Genomic DNA, 24,749 nt, shown 5'->3' with positions numbered 1-24,749 from the left:
CTCCAACATGACAAAGAGCCTCCTCAGCTGAGCAGCCGTGTGAATGAATCTGGAGCTTTTTCTTTTTCTTTTCTTTTTTTAAAATCACATTCACTGGAAAATGTGTTCCTTGGAGAAAATATAAGGGTAAGTGCTGTAAAACGCAAAACTTGAGGAGAGGCACTTGTATTTTGTGAATAATAAAAAATTTATTTTCACAGTTAGAGTGGTAAAAAGAAACGTGTCTCCTGAGACTGATTCAAGGATTAGAAAGTATCTTGCAACATGTATTTACTTAAAAAACAAAACACAAACATCTCAGTGGCTTTTACATGACAATCAGATCAAAGATTTGAGGATAATCCAGTACCTTTGTGCCTCCAATCACATGTGAATTCATATTTTTGGCCTTGTGGAGTGCAGGTTACACTGAACCCATCTGCATGAGTGAAACAGAAACTGATTTTTTTTTTTTTAAAGGAGACAAACTTTGGAATAAGCAGTGAGAAATTCTATTTCAAAACAAATGAATGCTAAATCTCCATATCTATGAATATCCAAGCTGTGTAGATTTTTCTCTGCTTTTTGGAGACTACGAGGGAGGGGTGCAGTTTACGGAGTCTTTTTAGCCTGCCTGATCCACTCCCGGAAATACTTCACCTCTAACGCCCGGGCGGCCCGCACCGAAGGCGGATCGAGGTCGTTGCTGTAGCGGAGGTCCAGGTGATGGGCTCCCTCAGAAATCATAATGGAAACCAGAGAGTCTGTGATGTTGTGAGTCACTCCTCCGGCTGACCATGGATCAAGTCCTCCATTACTGGAATCAAAAATCAGAGACAATCTCTCAGAATCAGACACTGAATGCTTGTAATTAACAACTCTAACAATGCAAGTGATTTTTCATATATTAGGAATTTTGTAACACCCTTCAAGTTACAAAGGTATCTTATATACATGTGACACTGTTGTAAAGAAATGTGAAAGAAAAATAAGCAAATAAATTTCACTGCGGCCATTCATCATCATCTTTAATTTCTGAATCTGCTAATTGAAAGATATAACTAGCTATCAATCAACTTTACTTACAAAGCACTTTTCATGCAGGTTGATACTAGTTCATACAATTCAAAGTGCTTTACAGGGAGGCCGATAGAATGATAACATAAAAGAAAGAAGGACGAGGAAACAGAATATACAAGAATGGGGAAAAAAGACATTTTAAAAGGTAAACTAGAAAATTCCAGAGGAAATTTTGTCATGCCTGCCTCCCGCTGCCGACCAATACCCCCTACTATCTACTCTAGTGGGCGTGGATGATGGGGGGTGGTGTTTAGATAATTCAATTCAATTTTATTTGTAAAGCGCTAAATCACATCAACAAACATCTCAAAGCGCTCTTACAATGATAGAGTACAACAGGACCCAACTAAACCCTTCCAAAGCAAGCAGGTGTAACAAGCAACAGTGGCCAGGAAAAACTCCCTCGCATGGAGAGAAGTTCATAAGAACTCCCTCTTCAGGAAGAAACCGTGGGGCGGATAAAGCCCAAGCTCTGATTTCCATTTTCAGCTAGGGTTGGTCCCGTAACCTTAACCCAAGGGTGGGGTCAAAAGTATGCAGGACCCATCTAATTAGATAGTGATCAGTAACCCAAGCCCCCCCCCCCTTTAGGCCATCCCCCAAACATCAGCTCAATTGAACAAACTTTGTTAGCATGCTAATTAGCATGCTAGGCTAATACCTGCTATCTACCTGAAAATCACACATGTGTCCCTGACCTGGAATCTGGTCTTATCTCACATGCTAATCTCCTAAGCTAACTACCCTAGCATTAGCATTAAAAAGCATGCTAATGAGGATACTGTGTGTGTGTGTGTGTGTGTGTGTGTGTGTGTGTGTGTGTGTGTGTGTGTGTGTGTGTGTGTGTGTGTGTGTGTGTGTGTGTGTGTGTGTGTGTGAGAGAGAGAGAGAGAGCGCTGCCTGGTAAACCATGGGTACGTCCGAATTGTCCCTCCTAACTCTTCATCTATCGACTTTTCCTTAACCCCGGGTGTGTTAAGTGTTTTGTGTGGCGGCAATGATAAGGACTTTCCGAATTCTCAATAAACAAAGGAAAGGAGGCTCTTTACTTCCTTTAGAACCTTGTTTAGCTTAGGAACCACGGATGCATCCTTTATCAAAGGAGGCGAGCTCATGCTGCCCCACAATTCCTTGCGGCAACAACATTTAAAGGGACCAGCTCATCCGAGCATTCAGGGAAACACACGATGTCAGAAAAAGGGAGCAGATCATGTAAGTTACCACAAGCAATAATCTGCCTTGAACAACTTTAAATCATCTAAAACCCAAATGCGCTTTTTGTAGTTCATTTTCGGAAACTTGTAGTTCTTCCCCCACCATGGTAGACGTCACTAACTTGTGCCGCCGTCGCATTATTACGACGTCACTAAGTGAAAGTGCGGTCCAACTGCCACACCACCATGATCGCCTTTCACCAACTCCTTTAGGAAGCTTTCTAACACCTTTCCTTAACCCTGTGACATCATCCACGGGGTTAAGGTAAAGTCGATAGATATGGAGATAGGAGAGACCTTTCCGGACGTACCCCATGACATCACATGAGCAGTGTGTGTTGCCAGCCTGATTAGGTGCAGCTGTGTCTGTTGCCATGGAGACAGAGCTCCTGTCACTGGTTCAGCACCTGTCACTGAGGAGCACAGGCTGTCTGACAAACAGGAACCAAATATGATGCGCACCTCCCGAACAACTGATTCCTGTTCGAGAACTGTTATACCTGGTTAAAAAATTCTTTCACCGAGGGTGTCAGAAGAAGTTCATGGACTTATAGTGAGGTTCTCATGTTTTAACGATGTTCCGTCACCCGGTGAGGAGTTGAGACAAATGTCTCAACTTTTGGGTTTGAGCGAGAAAATGTGTCCCCAAAATACACTGAAGTCAATGGGAGGAAATTGTGCACTTGCAGCCAATTAAGGATTTTTTTTTGAAAACCGTTTATTTCCCAGACAAAAGTGACCCCTTGTTAGAAGCAAAAGGCCTGTAGCTACGTTTTCATGTATGATATGATGAGAAAGAGGAAGAAATGTGGCCATGGCGATGAAAATCTCCCCACTCTAACTTTTCCAATACACACCCGTGTTAAACTCCAAAAATGGCTGAAATCTTTAGCAAATTCGAAGGCTCACAGATTAAAATTGGGCGGAGAGAGGAAAAATATGTTTTCCTTTCTGAATAAAGGACAAGCGCGGCAACGCTTTAATATTTAAATTAAGTCTCCAGCTGAAAGTATGGCGACATGACCTGGCGTTGAAAAGTGAGGTTTTTTATTTGTTTTTTTCCTCGACTCCCATGTCGCATTGAATGTAAAATTATTTGCCCTTTTTCACGTTTTTTTCGTAAATCATTTCGTAAACAAAAATTAATTGGAAAAAAAATAAGCAACACTTAAAGAAAAAAATCCTATAAAACATTGAGATGAAATATTATGACAAGCAAAGTTAAAAGCAATTTAAAAAAAAATTGAAAAACCTGTGAATTAAGACATGAAAAAAATAAAAATAAGTAAGTGAGTAGTAGGACAATAAAACAGTTGAACACAAGATACAAACACTGAAAGAGAAATTCATGTCAGTGAATGAAATAAGTAACCGGTCATTAAATAAAACCCAAGCAGATGTTTTAATGACGTTTTAAGCAGCACGGTGGAGCAGTGGTTAGGCCTCTCGTTTCACAATGAGAATGTATGGGTTCAAGTACGGGGCTGTGTGGGGTTTTCATGTTTTTCCTGTGTGTAAGTGTGTGTGTGTGTGTGTGTGTGTGTGTGTGTGTGTGTGTGTGTGTGTGTGTGTGTGTGTGTGTGTGTGTGTGTGTGTGTGTGTGTGTGTGTGTGTGTGTGTGTGTGTGTGTGTGTGTGTGTGAGAGAATGGATAGATGGGTAAATGTTTCAATTCTTCCAGAAGCTGAAAGAAACCTCACTGAATGTCTTTGTTCTTTTTTTCGAAATGGGTAACAGAAGCTTACCTGCAAGTGTGAACAAGTGGTGATATTTCAACTTGACCCTGAAACTCACTGGTAATGTGACTCTCAAACAGGTGTAACGTGCCGACTCCTCTTTGGCTCTGGTTCTGAACTGCTTGGTTTAAAAAAGTTTCAGTCAAACCTAAGAGCATGACAGTAGTGGAACTGACTTGAAATGAAAGTGTGTATTAAAAATCTGTGTCTCTCAAACATGAGGAGAGGTATGAATGTATTTAACCTGATATAACCCAGTTTTTGAAGTTTGAAACATCTATTTTTAACCTGTACACGTCGGTATTTGAAGCTCCAGTCAGGTGCACTTAAATCCACAAACCTCCTTTATCACTTGCTTTCACATTGGACGTTCACCTGAAGATTATGTTGCTGTGGGAGGCAATCTCCTTCCCCCCGTAGACCGTGTCTGCCCAGTCGGCCCGTGGCCTGACGCCAAACACGGCGTTGCACTGGTCGGAGAAGGCCTGGAAGTTCCACTCCTCGGGCTCGAACATGTCCTGCACGCCATCTGTGCACATGGGCATCACCATCTCCGTGCAGGACTGTAGAGGAGGGATGGGACACACATTGATTCTGACAGGTGAAGCTGCCTGCCGACACCGCGGCTTACTGATTTATCCCGCGTGACGAGGTTGAACCCCGTTTTGCATTATGCTACCTGGTAAAACCAGCCGAGTAAACCCAGGCTGCCGGTCGCTGTCTGCGATGTGTTGAGGCAGGAAGCGCTCCCGGTGAAGTTATAGTAAACCTTCACTGCTTGGGCGACGCCGTGCAGGAGTTGGTAGTCAGACACGTCAGAGTCAAAACTCAAATACTTGCAGACCACCTTAAAACAAAAAACAAAACAAAAAAAAAAAAAACAGGAAAAACCTGAACAACAACAACTAAGTAGATGTTTAATCACATCACAGTTTGGGAAACCTATTAAAGCTTCATGCATTTTTTTTTTTTACATTAAAAGGAGACCATTTGAATATCTAGCTCCCTTACATCCAAGTTGTTTACAAGACTAAAGGTTGCTTTCTTGTGGCCCAGAAAGTACTCTTACCACATAAAAAGTAGTGGCGCCTGATTTGCATATGAAATTCCCTGGAATGAACTTGAATTTATAGCTCCAATCTTGGCAGAAAAGACGAACAGAAAACCCCCCATTTACCAAAAGCCAATGATATAAACAATTTAAAATATAAAGATTTTGCTCTCATTACTATTGTTGTGTTTGAGCACGGGCGAGTCTTAGAATTAATAGCGTGAATGATAAATATTTGAGTTTGAGCCCCGGTTCAATTTGATTGCGTGTTGTTATGGTTGCAGCAGTAGAGTTGGCAGTGGCTGTTGTTCTTGCACTCTTTGTGAAAGCCGAGAAAACTGGGCTTTCTTGTTTGGAGGTTGGAGGGGAGCTGCACAAATGTGGAGTCTGTTACTAAGGCTTTTGTCTTGGGGCCGGGGAGGAGTTTGGTGGTCGATGAGGAGGGCCACAGACATGTCCAACCAAAGATTTATACTGTGAAAAAAAAAACACTGCAATAGCTCCAAAGCATCTTTTCCTTACTTTTTAAGATAGGATTAGGCTTATACATTCATCTCTGCCAACAGATTTCCCTCCTCTAAGCCCTCAATACCCCGTTCTCACACTCACTCAGATAATCACATTAGCTTTGTCATTAAAAAAGCTCCTCTTTGCACCCACTGCCTAAACCGCTTAAACCACCCATAGGGGTCGCATACATTAAAGGCAAGGACACAAATAACATAAAATGACCATTTAGTGTTTGTTTCACCCGATATGATTGCTCCAGGGTGTATTCAGTGTGTTTATTACTAATACAAATAGAAATGTATCATGATAGTGAAAGAGGTCTGTATGAGATTCCTGTTTGAGCTCCAGTGCGGGAAGTTAAAAGAACTGAACAGTGAGTCAAGGTCAATAGCAGAGCTTGGTTTATACACGTGACATGACCACCGCGGTCCGACCACAAGCTCTTTCACATGGACATAAAGGACATTTTGTAAATCCGACGACAGAAAGAGACTATAAAAAAAATGTTTCTACTGTTTTTGTTTTAATGTTAGCTACTCAATATGTTAGCCGGTTTCTTCACAGTTACTGTGACTACTTTTCCAACATCAAGTGCCTGGTTGAGTATTTGTTACTGTTCCATTCATGCAAGAGTGGCACACCAGGCAAACGTCCTCTTTCTGTGGCGCCGTGTGAGCGTCCTCACAGGAACACCTCAGAGATCCTACAGAGTGTGCGAGTGAATGGAGCAAATTGGACGAGGGAAGAAAGGAACGATGGCTTACTTGTAGCTGCTCATCTAAAGAATACTTAAAATCCAAAAATAAACTAGATCCTTATGAATATTAATGAAGTTAGTTGACAGCTGTTGTAAACAAAAGCCTGGAAGACCACAACAAACACTTCTAACACAATCGGCTGAATCACACATTCATTTTAATTAAGGACAGGCTGTCAGGCCAAATTAGGCGCTAAAGCAAAGATAAACAAAACAACGCGGTGAGTTAAAAGCAGTAGCAGAAAATTATTATGAAGCAGGACTGAAACTTTTCCTGTCATGTTTTTTTTGTCATGTTTGAATACATTAGAAGACTTAAATCAGAGTTACAATCTTTTCCAAATAGCTGTTTTTACCTGGATTGGCCAGCGAGGCAAAGGCTGGAGGAAACTTGCTTGGTACGGGTAGTCCACCATGGCCAGATTCACCCACGTCTCCTGAAGCCAGCTCTTGAAGGCAGCGGCTTCATCCTGGTTTTTCAGAGGGGCACACAAACCGAATTGTTCCGACAGCCACTGAAGACCAGACGCTGGTGAGAAACATAAATATGAACAAAGCTTATCAGTGTGTCAACCATGTGGCCCACGGACCAAAACTGGTCTGGGAGAGGGTTTTAGCAGGTCCAAAGGATGACATGAAAGTAACAAAGACGAAATAACCCACAATTTAAACAATAACAATTTAGAAATGGCTGTTTCTAAATTGTCCACTGGGGGTCGCACTTTTTCAGTAAAGGTGTTATGCTAAATACACAGACGGAGCTCTTCATCACCCTTCTGCATTTATTACATGCATAATTTGGTATGTTTTCAGGGAATCTGCGTATGGTATGCGTAACATACAGAGAAATACCACTGATGACCTGTGGGGGCAGTGCTGACAACATAGCTCATGTGTGACCAGTGAACAAAACAAAGACAAAAGAAATCGATCCTGAAGAGGAACTATTGTGAATATGTGCATGGATACGAACAAATTTACATTACTGCATCTGGACTTCAGGACAAAAAAGCACCAGATGACTCGTGTAACAGTTTAGAAACATCTTCTCAAGCAAATCTGAAAACATAAAGCTTCAAATTATTTCACAAGACCAAATTTTAAAAACTAATAGGGACAAGAACAATAATTTTAGAAGTGTGAACCAATTTCACAAACGTTTTGATTGAAACGCTGTCCCACGTGGCATCAACAACATGCACTGCCCCCTACTGGATGTATTGATTAACAACTATGCATAGGAGTATGAAGACAGTGATACATCAATTTACATGCATAAAGTAGCATATTTACGCCTAAAGAGTAGGTATCACCTGACCAGCAGATAATAAAGGGATCAGTGATTCAGCAGTGTAATCTAGCAACTATAATGTTAGCTGCCAACATTTTCCTAATAAATTCCTTTTATTTTAATTGAATCTAATGAAAACTTTGGAGTTTTCAGTTATTATGCTATGCTTTACTTGTACAACCCAATTGAAGTTAATTTGGGTTCTATGTGGCCCTGAAGTAAAAACTTCAACACTGCAGATTTAGAAGATCATGCATATTCTCTACAGTATGTACAATATCATATCGATCAAGACAAAATGATGCTATTCTGTTAGCACTCAATGGCTCCAGCTCCCATGTTACTTCATACCAGTAAACATCAAAAACTGGGTAATTATTGACAGTGTTTTGAAATGAGTGGAAACATTTCATTTACATTTTATTTCTTTCATCATTTAATCTTTTCACACACACAGCTGTGTTATTGTAGTGTTGGTGTGACACACTTTGTGAATCTAATAACTGATTCGCTCATAAAGTTCCGTTAGTTGGATAAAGATGCTCTAAAACCAATTTCTGTTTCTTGAAAGAATAAAAGAAACAGCCGAGATGAACTACAAGATGCGGGCATATTACAGAGGTAACATCTATTCCAACAAATAATCACTTACCGCAAGATCAAAATTATTCAGCCCAGCCAAATTTGGAGCCGGCCTCTGTGTGACCCGACTGAAACACTGAAGCAAAATTCAGACTAGTGTTGTCACGAGACCAACATTTTGGTATTGATACCGATACCACCATGTAGTTCGATACTTTTCCAAATAAAAAGAGAACACAAAAAATGTCATTCAATGCAGCCTGTCTTAAGTAGGACCAATGTCTTTAAGTGGTATGTTACTATGCAGTATTCTTTATAACATGAAATGTCTAAAATGAAATATTTTCATATTATATTCTTTTATATTATTTATTATATTTATAATATTAATATTTATAATAGCTTACATTTTTTCCCAAAGCTATTTTTTCATGGGTATATAAGTTATTACCTGTCGTTCTTTAAACTCCTTATGCAGGTCTGGGTGCTTGTCCTTCAGGTGTTTAGCCAAGTTAGTAGTGTTTTCATCCTTTGCCAGACATGTTCTCAAACACTTTGCACAGTGGTGCTTTGGTGTAAATTGAGACACCGTGCTCATTTGTTTTGAAACCTAAGTACTTCTCTCTCTAGAGAGAGAGAGAGAGAGAGAGAGAGAGAGAGAGGCTGCCAGTGGGGAATCCAAGATGGCCGACAATATGGCTGCTTCGTTATGATCGCCGCCACATTTTTCACCATTTTGTTCCAAATCACCACCACAGCGCCACTCTTGGTGAGAGGCGGTAGTACATGAAATATGGCTGCTTCCTGCAGGTCGCCGCCATTTTGTTCCGAAGCACAATCACAGCGCCACTGTTGGTGGGAGGCAGGAGTAAATGATCCACGGTGCAACCATACTTCTCCAGAATTGAAACCCCGCCAGTATCAAGATAGTTGGCGTACGGTCACCGCCATACTTGTATGTGGTCACCGCCATATTTAAAAGGCAGAGTGACGTCAGTGGCTAAAGTTACGTCATGGCTTCATGGATCATGTTCAGTTCTGGGAAGCACAAGTACACTGGAAGGTACATCCAGGTAGATTTTATCTGAATAAAGCTCAGAGTGCATTTATTAGGTCCAGAGCCAAGTGGATTGAGGAAGGAGAAAACACCCGTCCTATTCCACATTCAATTTATAAAAACAGCCTAGAAAAAAGAGATTCACTCTCATGATGAATGGGGAAGAATACTTAGAACCAAAAAGTATAATGAAGGAGAGCTTGAATTTCTTTAGGTACCTGTATGTATCTTCTTATTCTAAACAAAATGCTGAATTACTTTAAATCATTTATTACAGTCAATGATGAAAACTTTAGAAATGTTTGTGAGGAGGATTTAAAATTTAAGTATCATTGTAAAAACAGCCTCTGACTGATCTCCAGGCTCAGATAGAATCACTACAAACATTTCTGAAAAGAAATTAAAACTTTGCTATTTGAGGCAATAATGTATGACTGTAAAGGAAATATTGACAATGAAACAAGGTAGAATTATTTCAGGATGTCTATTTGTCATGTTTCCTTACATTCAGTACAAAATAATAATAATGGCTTGGATTTATATAGCGCATATATATATATATATATATAGAGCACCCCGCCCCCAGGGCCCCGAAACCTCATACCCACCCACCCCGGCCAAACGGCCCAGCCGAGGCCCCACACCCAGCACCCCACCCCACCCCACCCCAGCGGGAGCACCCCCGGCCCAGAGCAGAGCCCCCCCCCCCACACACATCCCCCAGAACTCCCCAGGCCAGGCCGCAGCCCCCAAGCATAGACACTAGCACCTCCCCCATCCCGCAGAGGAGCCAACCACTCAAGCGATGACGCCCCAACCACGGACGGCCCCCAGAGCCCCGGGGCGGAGCCACCGCCCCCCCACAGGGCTACATGGTGTATTTAATTATTGGGTAGCCATGTGGACTCAAATTGTGTCAAATGATTTTTCCTACAAGCAGACATTCTCTCCAATGTGATGTGGTCTAGAAGTAAGTTTTTAAATAACTTTATATTCAAATTACTTTTGGATTTCCAGTTCATGAGGATCGCCTTTTTTGCGACGCTTAGGGAAACCAGGAGCATGCAGGACTCATTTTTTTCTCTTTTAATTTCTGTGAGATCTCCTAACAAGCAAAGTGAAGGTGAGACTGGAATAGGGTGGCCCAGGCATAACGATAAATCTTCACAAATCTTTTGCCAGAACGTTTGGACTGGCGTACACAGCCAAAGTGCGTGTAAATAGGTATCGGGGAGCTCACCTGTGCAGTTTGAACATATGTTAGTGGGAGTGAGCCCCATCTTGAACATCCTTTGTCCTGTGTAATGGACTCTGTGAAGGACCTGTATATTGGGGTTTTTGCTCATTTTGAATGTATTTGTACAGATTTCTGACCAAAACGTTGGGTCTCTGTTGATGTTGAGATCTTCTTCCCATTTGGAGGTGGGAAGGGATATTGAGATATTTGAACCTGACAAGATTGAGATAATTTTAGAAAGAGGTTTAGCTGCTGAGATCTTCAGGAGATTTGTCACTGTCTGAGGTAAATTCGGGTTAATCTGTTCTAGTTTGAATTTAGTTTGTATTATTGACTTAAGCTGAAGATATTCCAGATAGTTGTTTTGACTGATACCATATGTTTCTATTAGCTCATTAAATGGAATAAAAGATTTATTGGAGAAAAGTTGTTCTAAGTGTCTTATTCCTTTATTTTGCCAACTTAGGAAGTTTATTGGTTTCTTTCTTTGCAGGATGTCAGGATTGTTCCAGATGGGTGTGAGTTTGCAGGGAGTGAAGATCCATTCATTTTAAGAAATTCCCACCAAGCTATCAGCGATGTGTTTATATTGATGCTTTTAAAGCAGCTGTGCTTTTTGATGACAGGACTGAAGAAGGGAAGATCTCTGACTTGGAGATCTTCACAGAATGTTTTTTCAATGTCTAGCCAGCCTTCGTCTATTGTTTTCTGATTAATCCATTTTACAACATAAAGTAGTTTATTGGCCAGATAATAATTATAAAAATTTGGGAGTTCTAAGCCACCTTGGTCCTTGGTGTTCTGTAGTGTTTTTAAACGTATACTGTACGTGATGGTTTGTTTTTCCATAAGAATTTTGAGACATGAGAATCAAGAGTGTTAAAGCAGGTTTTTGGTTGTTCTGTTGGGCTCATTGAGAAGATGTAGTTAATTTTAGGCAGGACCATCATTTTGATTGTTGCTACTCTCCACATGAGTGATATCGGAAGTGAGGTCCTCTTCTATTGCTTTAATAAGGGGGTGTAGTTTAAGTGCACCAAGTCTGAGAGTTTGGCTGAGACGTTAATGCCGAGATATTTGATGTTCCCTGGTTTTAGTGGGATGTTAGGTGTGTGCTGAAATGTAGAGTTGATAGGCAAGACGACTGATTTGTTCCAATCTATAGAATATTCTGAGATTGAGGAGAATCTGTCTATTAACACTATTGTTTCTGGAAGAGAGGTCTGTGCGTTTTGCAGGAAGACATATTTTACGGGCTACATTTACTGTCGGTATTCCTTTTATGTTATTGTTCTGTCTGATGGCTGCTGCTAGTGGTTCGATAAAAATTGCAAAGAGAGATGCTGAGAGTGGACACCCCTGTCTGGTGCCTCTCTCAAGATTGAACCTTGAAGACGTCTGATCATTGGTTTTAACAGGCACTGGGTGAGGTGGACAGTATTTTTATCCAGGAGAGGTCATTTTCTCTAAATCCAAATTTCCGTAGTGTAGCAAGTAGAAATTTCCAATTTACCCTATCAAAGGCTTTTTCTGTATCTAAGGAGGTGATAATGGCTTTTTGTTTATTGTTGTGGCAGTGGTCTATAAGATTATTAATCTATGTGTATTGTTAGTGGAGTGTCGTCCTTTAATAAACCCAGTTTGATCTGGGTGTATGATGTGGGGTGTAATTTTTTCCAGTCTGCTTGCTAATGTTTTACTAATTATTTTAACATCTACATTGATTAGTGATATCGGGCAATAGCTAGATGGTAGTGTGGGATCTTTATCTGGTTTTAGAAGAAGACTGATATTTGCACAGTTCATATGTTCAGGGAGAGTTGAAGATTCTTTAATTTCCTCAATTATTCTAAAAAAGTAGGTGACAGTAAAGACCATAATTCTTTGTAAAATTCAGTGGGGTATCCATCAGGTCCTGGAGCTTTACCATCAGGCTAGAGAGCTTCATGCAGTTCTTCTACTGAGATGGAAGCTTCTAGGCCTTGGATCTGTTCGTCTTTTAATTTTGGTAGGTCAACTGTGCTCAGAAAGTCTATTTCAGCTTGTGAAGGGTCAATTTGTGAAGAGTAAAGGTTTTTGTAAAATTCTCTGAAAGTATTGTTTATTTCTTGTGGGTTAAAAGTGATTTTACCATTTTGAGTTTGGACTGAGGGGATTGTACATTTTTCTTTATTTCGTTTTAACTGATTGGCTAAAAGTTTGCTGGATTTATTACCATGTTCAAAGTTCTCCCAGCGTAGTCTCTGTAGTTGAAATTGTGTTTTATGTTCAATTATTTTATTCAAATCCATTTTTAATTTCCCTAGTTCCATCACTAGGCTGTCGTCTTTGCAGGCAGCATGAGCTGTCGCCATGATTTTGATTTTATCTTCCAGTTCTTTCTCCTTTATTTTTTCCCTTTTGGACTTGTATGAGGAGTAAGAAATGATTTTACCGCTCATGACAACTTTAGCCGTCTCCCAGAGGACACAGGGAGAGACTCTAGGTAGGTCATTTGTTTCTAAAAAGATTGTCCTTTGTTTTTTAAAGAATGTGAGGAAGTCTGGATCCTTAAGCAGTGATGTGTTAAAGCTCCATTGTCTGATAGGAGGGATGATTGTTCTATTAGTAACTGTCATAGTGACAGGTGCATGGTCACTGATAGTAATGGGGTGAATCTGTGTGTCCAAGGTGTCTTTAATCACTGATTTACTCACCAGAAAGTAATCTAAGCGTGAATAGGATTGGTGCACTGCTGAGTAGAAGGTGTACTCTTTAAGAGTGGGATGAGAGGTGCGCCAGGCGTCGCAAAGACCATAGTCACTCATGTACTGTTGGACTATGTCTGTGGATTCCCAGTGTCGGGTGTTTGCTGCTTTACTAACTCTGTCTACTTGTGGATTGAGGGCGATGTTGAGGTCTCCTCCCACTATCAGTGTTTTGTCAGAGTGTGTTGAGAGGGTGGTGAAGAAGTGATAGAAGGAGGGGTCATCAACATTTGGGCCAGAGATGTTTGCGATCCACATCTCTATGTTCTGAAGAGAGATGTGAATAATTATAAATCTTCCCTCTGGATCTGTGATTGTGTCTTTACAAGAGAATTGTATTTTATTGCTGATTAATTAGCTACGCCTCTCTGCTTGGAGTTAAAACAAGCTGAGTATGTGTGAGATAATTGTGGTGAAATCAATTTGTGATATCCTATGGTAGGTGTGTGCGTCTGTTAAAGTGGTTAATACTCAGTTTGTGAGGACCATCAGTAGAGCCAGGGGGTGACGGCGGGGTCCCGGAACAGCTGGCCGTTGAAATAGAGCCTGTCCACTGTGATGACGGCTCGGGATCCTTCAGCGATTAACTTCCTTCTTACCGGAAGAAGCAGGCGGCGGCGGTCCAGGATCTCCTTCGGGAACTGGTCGTTGACGCTGAAGTTCATCCCTCGAAGTTCCCTGCCGCAGCTCTTCACCAGCTCTTTCTGTCTGAAATGTTCAAACTTGGCGACGATGGGCCGCGGGCGCTGGTTATCCTGTCATCTTGCTCCCAGGCAGTGGACGCGGGCGAAGGTGATCTTACTCACGGTGTCAGCTGGCAGCTTCAGGCTCACCTGGATGAATTCCCGCAGCGATGTCTCGATGTCGATCCTCAGCCCGCTCGGGCAGTCCCGCGAAGACGAGGTTGTCTCGCATGCTCCGACTCTGGAGATCGAGGATGGACTCCTTCATCTTCTGGTTCTCCTGCGTCAACCAGGTCAGTCCTTTATTAAGTGACTTCACCTTGTTCCGAAGTCCCTGGTTCTCAGCGGTCAATTCCACCACTTGCTGCTGGCTGAACTCCAGCGAGTCCCGGAGAGCCTGAAACTCGCGGTGGAGCACCTTGACCAGAGCGAGCCGGGCATCGAAGCTGGACAGCTTGGTGTTGATGCTGTCCAGGATGTCCTCAAACTGTTTGGACGGCGATGAAGCCATGGGTGGAGACGGCTCTGGGCGGCTTCTTTTTGATGAAGAGGTCTGCAGAGTCTTGGGCATTATGAGGCGGTCGTAGCACTCGTCCAAGTCAGCTTGAAGGTCTTCTATTGTTTCTTCTTCCAGCGTTGTGGGTGAGCTTAATTTCCCTTTTGTTTCTTTCTTTGTGTGTTTTGTTTTTCTTCCCGTCAGACGGAAAAGTTTGTATTACAAGCTGGGTGCCGCCATGTTGGATTGCACTCGATGACGTCACACTGGAATCACTCACTGCGCATGTCTCACTCCCTCACTACCTCCCTTTATCATTCTAATGCAACCTGCATTATGAATTAGATACATGGTATGAGGGACTTCTGGCTGCTTTACTACACAGTATGCAATTGAGTGGCAATTAACATAAGCAATGAACCTAGACATATGGGGAGCTGTATTACAAAGCAGCACAGAACTTTTTTATTGGAATATTTTTACTACTTTTACTAACAGTGTGACAGGGTGAATGTACCCGAGCATTCAATAAAGCTTCTTCCTACACTTTAGGATTATGATAATGGAACAGGTACCAGGGGGATCCTATAAAGGCACACTTCCTCAGATCTGAGCTGAGAGTCCTCTGAGGAGAGATTCCAGACTTTATATCCCACAGTATTACAAGGTTTAATATCAGCTGTCTGGTTTCAGGCATCAGTAGACGGTTGCACTTCTTAAAACTTGAACTTTTCAATGTCAAATTTCTAAAAGGAGAAACTTTTTTTTTTGTAATATAAAAACAGCACGGTGCACTATTTTGTCAGTTTAGCCATATTCTATACCTGCTTGATACAACATGGGGTGATGGGGGCTGACAGGCAGAGCAAATGGTAAAAGGTTTTTATATATGATCTGTTACACATCTGATCACATAATAAAACACACTAACACAGCAGTGGTGAGAACTGCCATGCAAGGTGCTTGTGTACGCTTTGAAGTAACTTTGGGTTCAACGTCTTGCACAAGAACAATTTGACAAGTACATAGAGCGAGATGTCAGACTGAACAATGAACTTTAGGATTGGAAGATTGTCCTCGCTACCAAATGAGGCCCCGTTCAGACATTTCAAAGTGAAAACACATTGCGTTTTTGTGTCAGAAAGGTTTAGCATTTAAACAGCAAACTTTGGAAAACTATGTCCGTTTACATGGCAACGTCAGAAACACTGAGTACGATGTAGTTTTCATGTTGGGCCACTAGTTGGTGCCGTTGTTTGTTATTGTAATGAAGTTGGATTGTTATCACAGGTGACTCAACTACATAACCACCAAGTCCCAAGAGATTATGGACTATGAGTCATGACTATGGTTTACTACGGTTGTGTAGACGTGCCCGAGTGTTTCCCGAAAGTTTGGTTCATGGCTCCGAGCACTATTGTCGTGTTAACAGACACCCAAAAAGCAACAAAATGTTTGCGTTTTCACTTGAAATTGTTGCCGTATAAACAACAGGACGTCTCTTATGAGAATAGTTGTGCTACAAAACAGGCCGGCACACTGGTGTTTCGGTGAGCAAATGACAAGTTACTCAAAATGTTTTGTAGGCATCAGAGTGTGTTTAACTTGTTTCACAAAGGTGTAAATCAGTGATTCCCAACCTTTTCTCATTGTAAACTTAGGCAACCCCACCACCACCATGTGCAATTACAAAAAAAACTAAAGGAACCACACAACAATGCTATATGTGAACGACAGTGTCTTGCAGTTTCAAAATTTCAACAGATGCATTCAGCTCTAATTTTGACCATTGCTTGAATGAAGCTATATTCTACTTGTATTTAACCCTTTCAGTACTCCCTGTTTTTTTCTTTTTGATGGATTCATGTTTTTTAGTCTGATGCAGCATCATTTCTCTGAATAGTGCAGATGGGATGTTCATATTCAAAACGTCCATGGCCTTGTGATATTTTAAAACTTCAATTGTAATTTTTTTTTTGTCTTTGAAAAAAAATAAAAAATAAAAATCCACTTGTAATCCAACACTCAATATTTTATTTTTTTAACATAAATCAATCAAATTCAAACTCATCTTTATCTAAGACATTACTCCTTAAAAATGAGGGCTTTACAAACCCCCTATGAATCGTTGGAACCCCCCATGGGGGTCGGCCCCCCTCAGTGTGGAATCACTGGTCTAAACCAAGCTCGCGTTCGCCATTACCAGGTGAAAAATCCAAGTTTTGATTCAATATTTGACATGTCTTGCTTGAAACAAAAAGAAGCTTAAGGATTGCGAAGACCCTCATTGCCCTTATCATCTATAGCAACTTTAAAGTGCTGAATTTGTCACACATACAGTATGATGAATGGAGAGCGAAATGTGTTTCCTAGATTTAAACCATCCCTGTGAAAGGTCACTGTTCGGCACCCGGGGGAAGGCGGGGGTCAAGGGCCTCGCTCAGTGACCCACAGTGGTATCCTTTCAGCTGTGGAATTTGAACATGTTTCTGTCCTCCCCTACCTTGCCTTAAGACACCTGCATTACCACCACAGTTAAACTCCCCACCTGCCCCTGTCCCCAGGGCGGTTCCCCGGGAGGAGGGCCTAGCGCTTGACTCCTGAAGCGAGAGCTCTCGTGGGGCTCGCCTCCTCGGCTCACTGGGTAAGTGGAAAAGCAAAAAGAGCACCCTGCCCTCAAAAATAATAAACAGGGAAACTGAAACCCAGTCTCCTTGCAATGCAGCAATTCAGTTACACCATCGCATCAAGACTTACCTGTGGACGAGACATTATTTATGGCCTTCCATGATTTCCTGATGTTAGTATCACAGTTAGAGCCACTTTTGGCAAAGTCTTGTGTGACTACTTTGTAGAAGTCTCCACATGGCACCATATCAGAGAACTGCCATATTGGTGCAGAAGCTGCCAGAGCTCTGAAACACAACAAGAAGCAAAACATTTCAGCTTTTATATCAGAAGTACACAAACTGCAGATCCTCTGTTGTCTCTGGATAACATTTGTGAACATATTTACAAAAAAACAAATGCAGCTCCCAAAGGTTGTCAAAAGAATTAACTTTCAGGTTATGTACTGTGTTAACGTACAAATCTAGTGGCTATCTTACCCAACGACTATATTGGGGTATTTCATCCTGAACCAGGCAGAGAGCATCCCTCCGTACGAGCCTCCCACAGCGATGACGGGGCTTTGCTGAGCCCCCGGTAAAGTCTTCTTGAGGCTCTGAATTAGCACTGCAAAGTCAGCCAGGGCCTGCTCTGAGGTTAGGTAGTTCAGATGTTTGCTGTCCTGGAGGCAAACCCAAAATAAATCGAGCTTCAAAATTCAATTCAAACTCCAGCCTCTTGAGTCCTTCTTGGTAAATGATTAGTGTAAAGTTTCAAGCACTGGCGAATTATCATCAGTGAGAATGACAACAGAATTTCTAAGCTCTTCTTCAAACTGTAAATGAACGACTGATTTGGAACCCAGAAAGAAGAAACAATGTACCTGGACACATTTCATCAAATTTGTGTGTGATTCTGCATCTTTTCTTACACTGTAAGAGTCTGGTCCAAATGGCAGGGACTCTCCATAGTATCGATGTTCTGCAAAAACCAGCATGGCACCCAACTCCTCTGCAATTTCCCACATGAAGCCCTAAAAGAACAAAAAAGAGAGAGAATGAAAAACAAAAGAGAGGATTTACAATGAAGATTATGTAAAGAGTGAATTAATCCATCTGGTAGATGTTTACAGTGTTGTTGCAGAACCAGGCAATGTCGCCTTCATTCCCAGTGTAGAACAGGATGGGGCCTCCTGGCTGCTGCCAGTGTTGGTCAGCTGTGAGGTATTTCTGTTTGAACGTGCCATCTTCAAGAAATCCAAAGTGATCAATCTGTGAAAAACAACAGCAGTCGAATTAGGAAAAAGACAGTATACTTTGGTGCTGATTCTATCGGCATAACAGAGCAGTACAAGATTCAGGAGAAGTAGATAAAGAAGAACCAAAAACCCAAATGACGGGGAAAATTTAGTATTTGTCCTGTCAATGGCTCTTATAGTCGTGTAGTGGTTTAGCACTCTTGTGTGATAGCAAGGAGGTCACCAGTTCAAGTCCGGATTATATCCGTGGTCCAAAAACACGCTTTCAATCACTCCTCTACCTTTTGGCTAAGATCAAGTGTAGTAAGATCATGCTTTTATTGCTTTATTTATTTGGTTTTTGACCCTAAAAGGTCCTTATGTGTGAATGTGAGTGTGTGTGGTTGTCTGCCTCTCTTCGATGGATCTGTGACTCTACCTTCTCCCACTGTCAGCTGGAACTGACCTGAAGTAAAACAGCACAGAAGATGGATGGAAACAAATTTACTGCCGTCGCCTCTCATTTGGCAGGATCTTGCACTATTTTCACCAACGATCTAGCAAATTAAAATAGTTCTTACTCAGACCATCCCTGACAATCCCTCTACGTGGTAACATTAATCACCAGAAAGAGAGACTTAATTTGAGGGTCCAGTCTAAATTGCTTTGAAGGTAAAATACCTGGCCGTGGGCCAGCTGTGGTTTAATGACAGTACCGAGGTCGGACTCTGGGGCAATTAGCCCCAATTTGTATTAAAAAATGTTGGAGCCATTTTATGGGATGCCACATTAGTTCCACTTAAAATGATCTCTGAAATATCCTTTCATGAAGCCTGAGGGATGCTGGAGCATATCTTCTGTGTTCTTTATCAAACAAAAGGCAAAAAGAAACCAACAACTTCACAGAGACGACAACCCCATGAGGCCAGTAAGTGGCCCAAAACCTTGAAACAGCCCCAACACTTACTCACAGACAAAATGTTTCTGTTCTGCCCCCCCCCCCCCCGACAATCGTCGCTCTTTTCCCTCCTCGGCGGATACAAAAGATGCAGCGATTTTATGAGCCAATGACAGAAAAAAGATTCTGGGGCCTCAATGTGTTCATTCAACCCTCGACTCCTTCACACTTGGCAGTGCTTTAAAGTGTGTGGGGACCATGAGAGGGTTTAAAGGGAAAGTTCAGCCTGGCAGCAAAGTGAGTTTTGCCGAGTTTGGTGTGCAAGTTTTGAATTTTGCGAAGCATTCAATGGAGATATTTTTGGGGGGTTTCTGTAGTTAAGTTTTGAAATTCTTGATCTGTAACTGTCAAGTTATTGAAAGATGAACTAATGATGCATACAAAATGTGTATTCCTATTCAGAAACCCATGATAAACTTCATATGAAATGCAAAACTAAAGTAGAGGAATAAATACATTTCTCTAGCTAAAGGACCCCTGGAGTGTACCGTATCACTTGCACCTACTCAGTATTCTCATCACAAAACCTGGGAGAATGGTTTCAAAACATATTCACACCCGAATGAGTAGTGCCACCTGGTGGCTGCAGCGTGCAGCACTGCAGGGAAGCTGGCATGGGTTAAAAATTTAGTGCATGTGCTGCAAATCCAAGCAGTGTCAACTGCTGCACAGGACAAGAGGCTGCAGCTGTTGTCCAGCAAACAGAGGCATGAGAGAAACAAGCAAAGCACACACTCATGCAAACTGGCAGCGATTAATTTAGAAGGATGCTGGAGGACACTTCCATTCATTGTCTGTGAGGCAGAGTGCACTCCAGAGGATTTCCTGATGACAACTGCTGGATCACTTGGAGCCGTCTTCACAGCAGTTCGTCCAACAAAGTGCAAGAAAAGATGCATGATGGATGATTTGTTTTTTTGTTTGTTTTTTTAATTTAAAAGTAGATTTTCTCCTGGCACCAAAAGGCTTTTTTTTTTTATATATGGATGCATAAAGGAGAAACCTGTGTTGTCTAAACAACCTACATCAAACAAGACAGTGGGCGTAAAAAGGGAGGAAATAGCTTTTATCTTCTTGTCAGCTCGGCTGATTAAACAGGATGTGGTGGGTTGGACCAGGTGTAGAGCAACATCCCCAAACACAAACACCACTAACAATATTACTACCCGTAGGATAGAAACTACTCAAACATAAACTTTGATTTAAAAACAGATCTGAAATCTGTTGTTTTCTCAGATATTGAGAGGAATATTAAAATACTTTTTTTCCCCCATCTTTGAATAACTTCATATAAAAAAGTGATATAAACTCATAAAAGGTCTAGTAACATGATATTTCAATTACATATATACACTTAATTATACAAAATACATAATATAACATATCATGTTTACATGATCCTACTGAAAAAATGTTTTTTTTTCTTTCAGTTTTTTGCTATTAATTGTGTTGTATTGGTATGTAGTATGTAGTCTTGGATTACTATGGTGACACCTTCAATTGCATTCAAAATGTGACTTTGTGACTCTACAAAGTTAAGAGGAATGGATGAGGGTGTCTGCCTCTATTTGTTTGCCCTGTGATGGCCTAGTGAATTGTCCAGGGTGGCTCCTGCCTTCACCCACAGTCAGCTGGGGTCTACCTGTATGAGACCATAAATTGGATGAATTGGTTTAGAAGACAGGTGGTAGAGTTAATTTACAGAGTTAAGATGAATGATCATACAATTATTAGCTTTTGATTGATGCCTCATTATGATCAACATTAAGCAGCTGGTGAATCAGTACATAATGACGGTCAAAAGCAACCTCCAGTCAATATCTGTAAGGTCTCTGTTACGATCAGTGATTACAACAATTACTGTGATTGGCACTTTCTCAGTTCTCCTTCCTGTTGGAATATCAAAATAAGACAAAATGTCTTGTGACTACATGAGTCAAGGTCATCACGGACAAGAAGCGATGATGTGGTGTGCAGAACCACATAATGCTCGACATGCTATATGAAAAGGAAGCAGAAGATAGATATAAAAATACAAGAATAAGTTAACATGTATGATAACAGAATGTAGAAACGAATATTATAGTGAATTATTAAATAACAAAAATAACATTAAAGGGATATGGGACACATTAAACTGTCTTATCAAAAATTATTCTAGACAACAAAGTTATCCTCAATACTTTATTGATAATGAAACAAAAAAGGACAATATGGAAGAAATTGTTCATAGTTTAAACAACTTCTTTGTAAATATTGGACCTAAACTTGCAGAGGAAATCCCTGAAGAGAGGAATGATTATATTATAAACAGGAACCCCAGCTCATGTTCCTCACAGCAGTGGAGGAAAAGAAACTGATAAAGAAATAAAACTAAATACAAAACCTCTACCGATTATAATGGAATATACAGTATATATGTTTGTGTGTGTGTACATGTATGTATGTATGTGTATCTGTTTATATAAAACACTATATATATGTATATATGTATTTATATAGAATACAAAGGAACAAATGACTATTGTTTGATGAGAATAAGGGGTAGGACTAAATAAGCTCTGCTTCTTCCTACTCCTTTTAGGATATGTTGGGCCATTATTTATTAGTTATCTGTTACTTTTTGTCTTGTTTGCTTTCCTCGGTTATGTTTCTTGTTTGTTTGTGTTAGTTTATCTTTGTTTTGTTATGTATCCACATGTCCGAAATAAACTAAACTAAACTAAACTAAAAATAAATGGGAAATGCAGGAGCTGAATAAGGATCACTCAAACTGCCCTCACATTCTGTGACAGAGCCACGGGAGAGCTCTTTAGGCAGGGAGCCAAGACGGAGCCAGTTGTGATGGCTTTCCCTTCACTACAGGAAGCTGGATGGAAACACCTATTGTGTGTTAACTCTGTAGACACAACAGGCAAACCTATACAGAATTAAGTTGCAGGGGGAATTATGGCAAAGAGCAAGTGGTTGCAAATATTTGTAAGGTAAACATTGGAGCGGATTAGTGGTGGTAAATAAAAGAGTGGGTAAACTAAACAGAGGGTTATTAAACCATCTAATCAGAAAACACAATTCAATGCCAAAATCAGTCTGATTACTCATCTTGTGCCACAATATTTCCAAACATTTGTGTGGGGGGGTTATGATAATTGTCATTGTTGGATTAAATACTGACAACTTGTACAAAAGTAAAAGTACTGTTCACTACTTATTGTATACTCAATTACAAGTAGAAGTACAGTTTGTTTTAAACACACAAGCACTCTTTTCAAAGACTAGTCAGTATCAGTTCCTTTTTACCAACATTTGATTCAGTTTCAATGCATTAAATATCTACATTCAGAGCATTTTTTTTTTTTTACAATTTTGAGAAAATATAACTATGAAACCAGAATAATATTAAACTTATGGAAAGGGTTGAATATGAATTTAAATTTGGGATGTACTTGGTGAAATCACCCTAAATTACGGCTAATTACAAGAGTGCAGAGTATTTCTAATTCATCATCCTGCCCTTGTACAATTTGAAAAAAGAAGCAGTTTTCCACTCACACAAATGAATAAACATTAAAGTGTCAAACATGAACAGAAGTCATCAAACGTACATGATCTGTTTAAAACTCTGTTTAGTGACTTTCTAGCTGTTAAGTGAAAGAATTGAGGGCACATTTGAGACTCACCTTCTGGTCAAAGTAAGATGTTTTATAGCTGATGGGGGGTTCTGGGGAGGAAGGCAGCCCACCACCCAGTCTGATAAAAAGTTGAGATTTGAGTGCAGTCACGTGGAAACAGACAAAACACAGCGTTAGGACGCAGACAGCCGCAGCTGTGCAGCTCCACACCTCCGTCCTCACTCCAGCCATCGCGATCACACTGACCGTCAGCTTATGAATAAACCAGGTCGCATGATCTGTCTGGGTTTATGGAGAAGAGAGAAAGGAGAGGGGAGAGAAGGCTCGTCCTGTAAAAAAAAAAAAAAGAGGAAGTGAGACTTCTGCTGTCAGCAGATCCACAGAGGTGTGTCTCCCGGACACCTAAATTTAGCACCGAGGGAGAAGAGGCCTGCTGCCGGTCGGGAAGAATCGAGTTCAAAGTCCACTTGGCATTTCAACAACTTTAAATCACTTGAAGGCAACTCGCTGTTATGGTTATATTGAACAGATGGCGCTACTGTAGGCGCCTCGCAATGCCTCGTGGGAACTGGAGTCCTTTACAGACTGGCTAACGCTAGCTATCGATACGCTACGACATGGAGAACTAAACGAGCTTTTATAAAACCACGGAATCAAAACCTGAAATATAACACATCCAGGCGACACTTGACAATTGATGTACATCGTATAAAGCGCCTCAAAACTTTTTCTAACAACCGGAAAATACGTCAGATGTCCGCGCTTCAATGGCAAATGAGATTAATTTTACCATATGTTTTTTTAAAGAGACTTCATTTTAGACACGATTCATGTTCAGATATGAAAAACTATAATAATTAAAAAGACGAAATTGAACTAGAGATTTTTGTTATAATCGTAAACCAGAGTACCCGGAAGTGCCCCCCCCCCCCTACCTCTATCGATCTAATCTTTCTATCTATCTATCTATAGATAGACATAGGCTCTTAATAACTACCGTCCTGTATCCAACTTACCATTTTTAAGCAAAATTTTTGAAAAAATAGTTTTTACTCAATTAAATAATTTCTTACATAAAAATAACATTTTGGAGACGCATCAGTCTGGTTTGAGGAACAACCACAGCACCGAGACAGCGCTTTTAAGATTTTAAATGATATCAGGTGCAATCAAGACTCCCACCAGCTCACAGTTTTGATTTTATTGGATCTTAGTGTTGCCTTTGACACCATTGTTCATGTCATTTTATTAGATAGACTCATGAATCTGGCCGGCGTGTCTTGTCGTGTTTATAAGTAGTTCAGTTCTTATCTCGTGTATCGACGTTTCTTTGTAAGTATGGATACACGTTCCTCGGGAACCCATGAAATCAGCTGGGGTGGTTCCCCAAGGGTCGATTTTAGGCCCAATCCTTTTTAATCTATACATGCTGCCACTAGGGGATGTCATCAGAAGACATGGCATCAGCTTCCATAGCTGTGCTGATGACACACAGCTGTATGTGGCAGTGTCTCCTGATGACACAAGGCTAATTGATGCTCTTCTTAGATGTCAAGTCAAGTCAACTTTATTTATATAGCACTTTAAAACAGCTGCAGCTGAAGCCAAAGTGCTTCACATATTAGACAAAATACAAATTATAATAGAAGAGTAAAAAAAGTGAAATACAGTAAAACAAACAGTAACAATAAAACCAGGCACACAGTCTCAAACATGGTTAAAAGCCAAGGAATAAAAATGGGTCTTAAGATTAGTTTTAAAAGTGGACAGTGAGGGGGATTGTCTGAAGGGCTGTGGTAGCTCATTCCACAACAGAGGGGCTGCATCAGAAATGCTAATGCTTTTATCTCCTGTCAGCTAGACTATTGTAACTCCCTGCTCTCTGGTCTCCACAAA

The 24,749-nt window shown here is 40.8% G+C and overlaps 1 protein-coding gene across 4 annotated transcripts in view; it reads right to left on the bottom strand.

Moving 5' to 3' along the window:
* prcp (prolylcarboxypeptidase (angiotensinase C)) overlaps positions 1 to 23,619 on the bottom strand; it is a 29,056-nt gene extending 5,437 nt beyond the window's left edge. Inside the window, exons 1-9 of one of the 4 annotated variants that reach the window (XM_080459832.1) lie at positions 22,902 to 23,475; positions 18,157 to 18,297; positions 17,958 to 18,059; positions 17,527 to 17,708; positions 17,177 to 17,334; positions 6,683 to 6,855; positions 4,688 to 4,855; positions 4,384 to 4,571; positions 640 to 796 (exon numbers count right to left, since the gene is read on the bottom strand). In XM_080459832.1, the coding sequence (XP_080315958.1) occupies positions 640 to 796; positions 4,384 to 4,571; positions 4,688 to 4,855; positions 6,683 to 6,855; positions 17,177 to 17,334; positions 17,527 to 17,708; positions 17,958 to 18,059; positions 18,157 to 18,297; positions 22,902 to 23,084 (1,452 nt within the window). In that variant the 5' untranslated portion in view covers positions 23,085 to 23,475. Of the gene's footprint in view, positions 1 to 80; positions 797 to 4,383; positions 4,572 to 4,687; positions 4,856 to 6,682; positions 6,856 to 17,176; positions 17,335 to 17,526; positions 17,709 to 17,909; positions 18,060 to 18,156; positions 18,298 to 22,901 lie in introns of those variants that run through there. The other 3 variants (XM_080459830.1, XM_080459831.1, XM_080459829.1) reach the window with 3 other exon arrangements.
* Between the last annotated feature and the right edge of the window lie 1,130 nt (positions 23,620 to 24,749).

Source organism: Lipophrys pholis, assembly GCF_963383615.2.
Source record: "Lipophrys pholis genome assembly, chromosome: 3".
In the NCBI taxonomy this organism is placed as follows: Eukaryota; Metazoa; Chordata; class Actinopteri; order Blenniiformes; family Blenniidae; genus Lipophrys; species Lipophrys pholis.
This window is presented reverse-complemented; position numbering and strand designations above follow the sequence as displayed.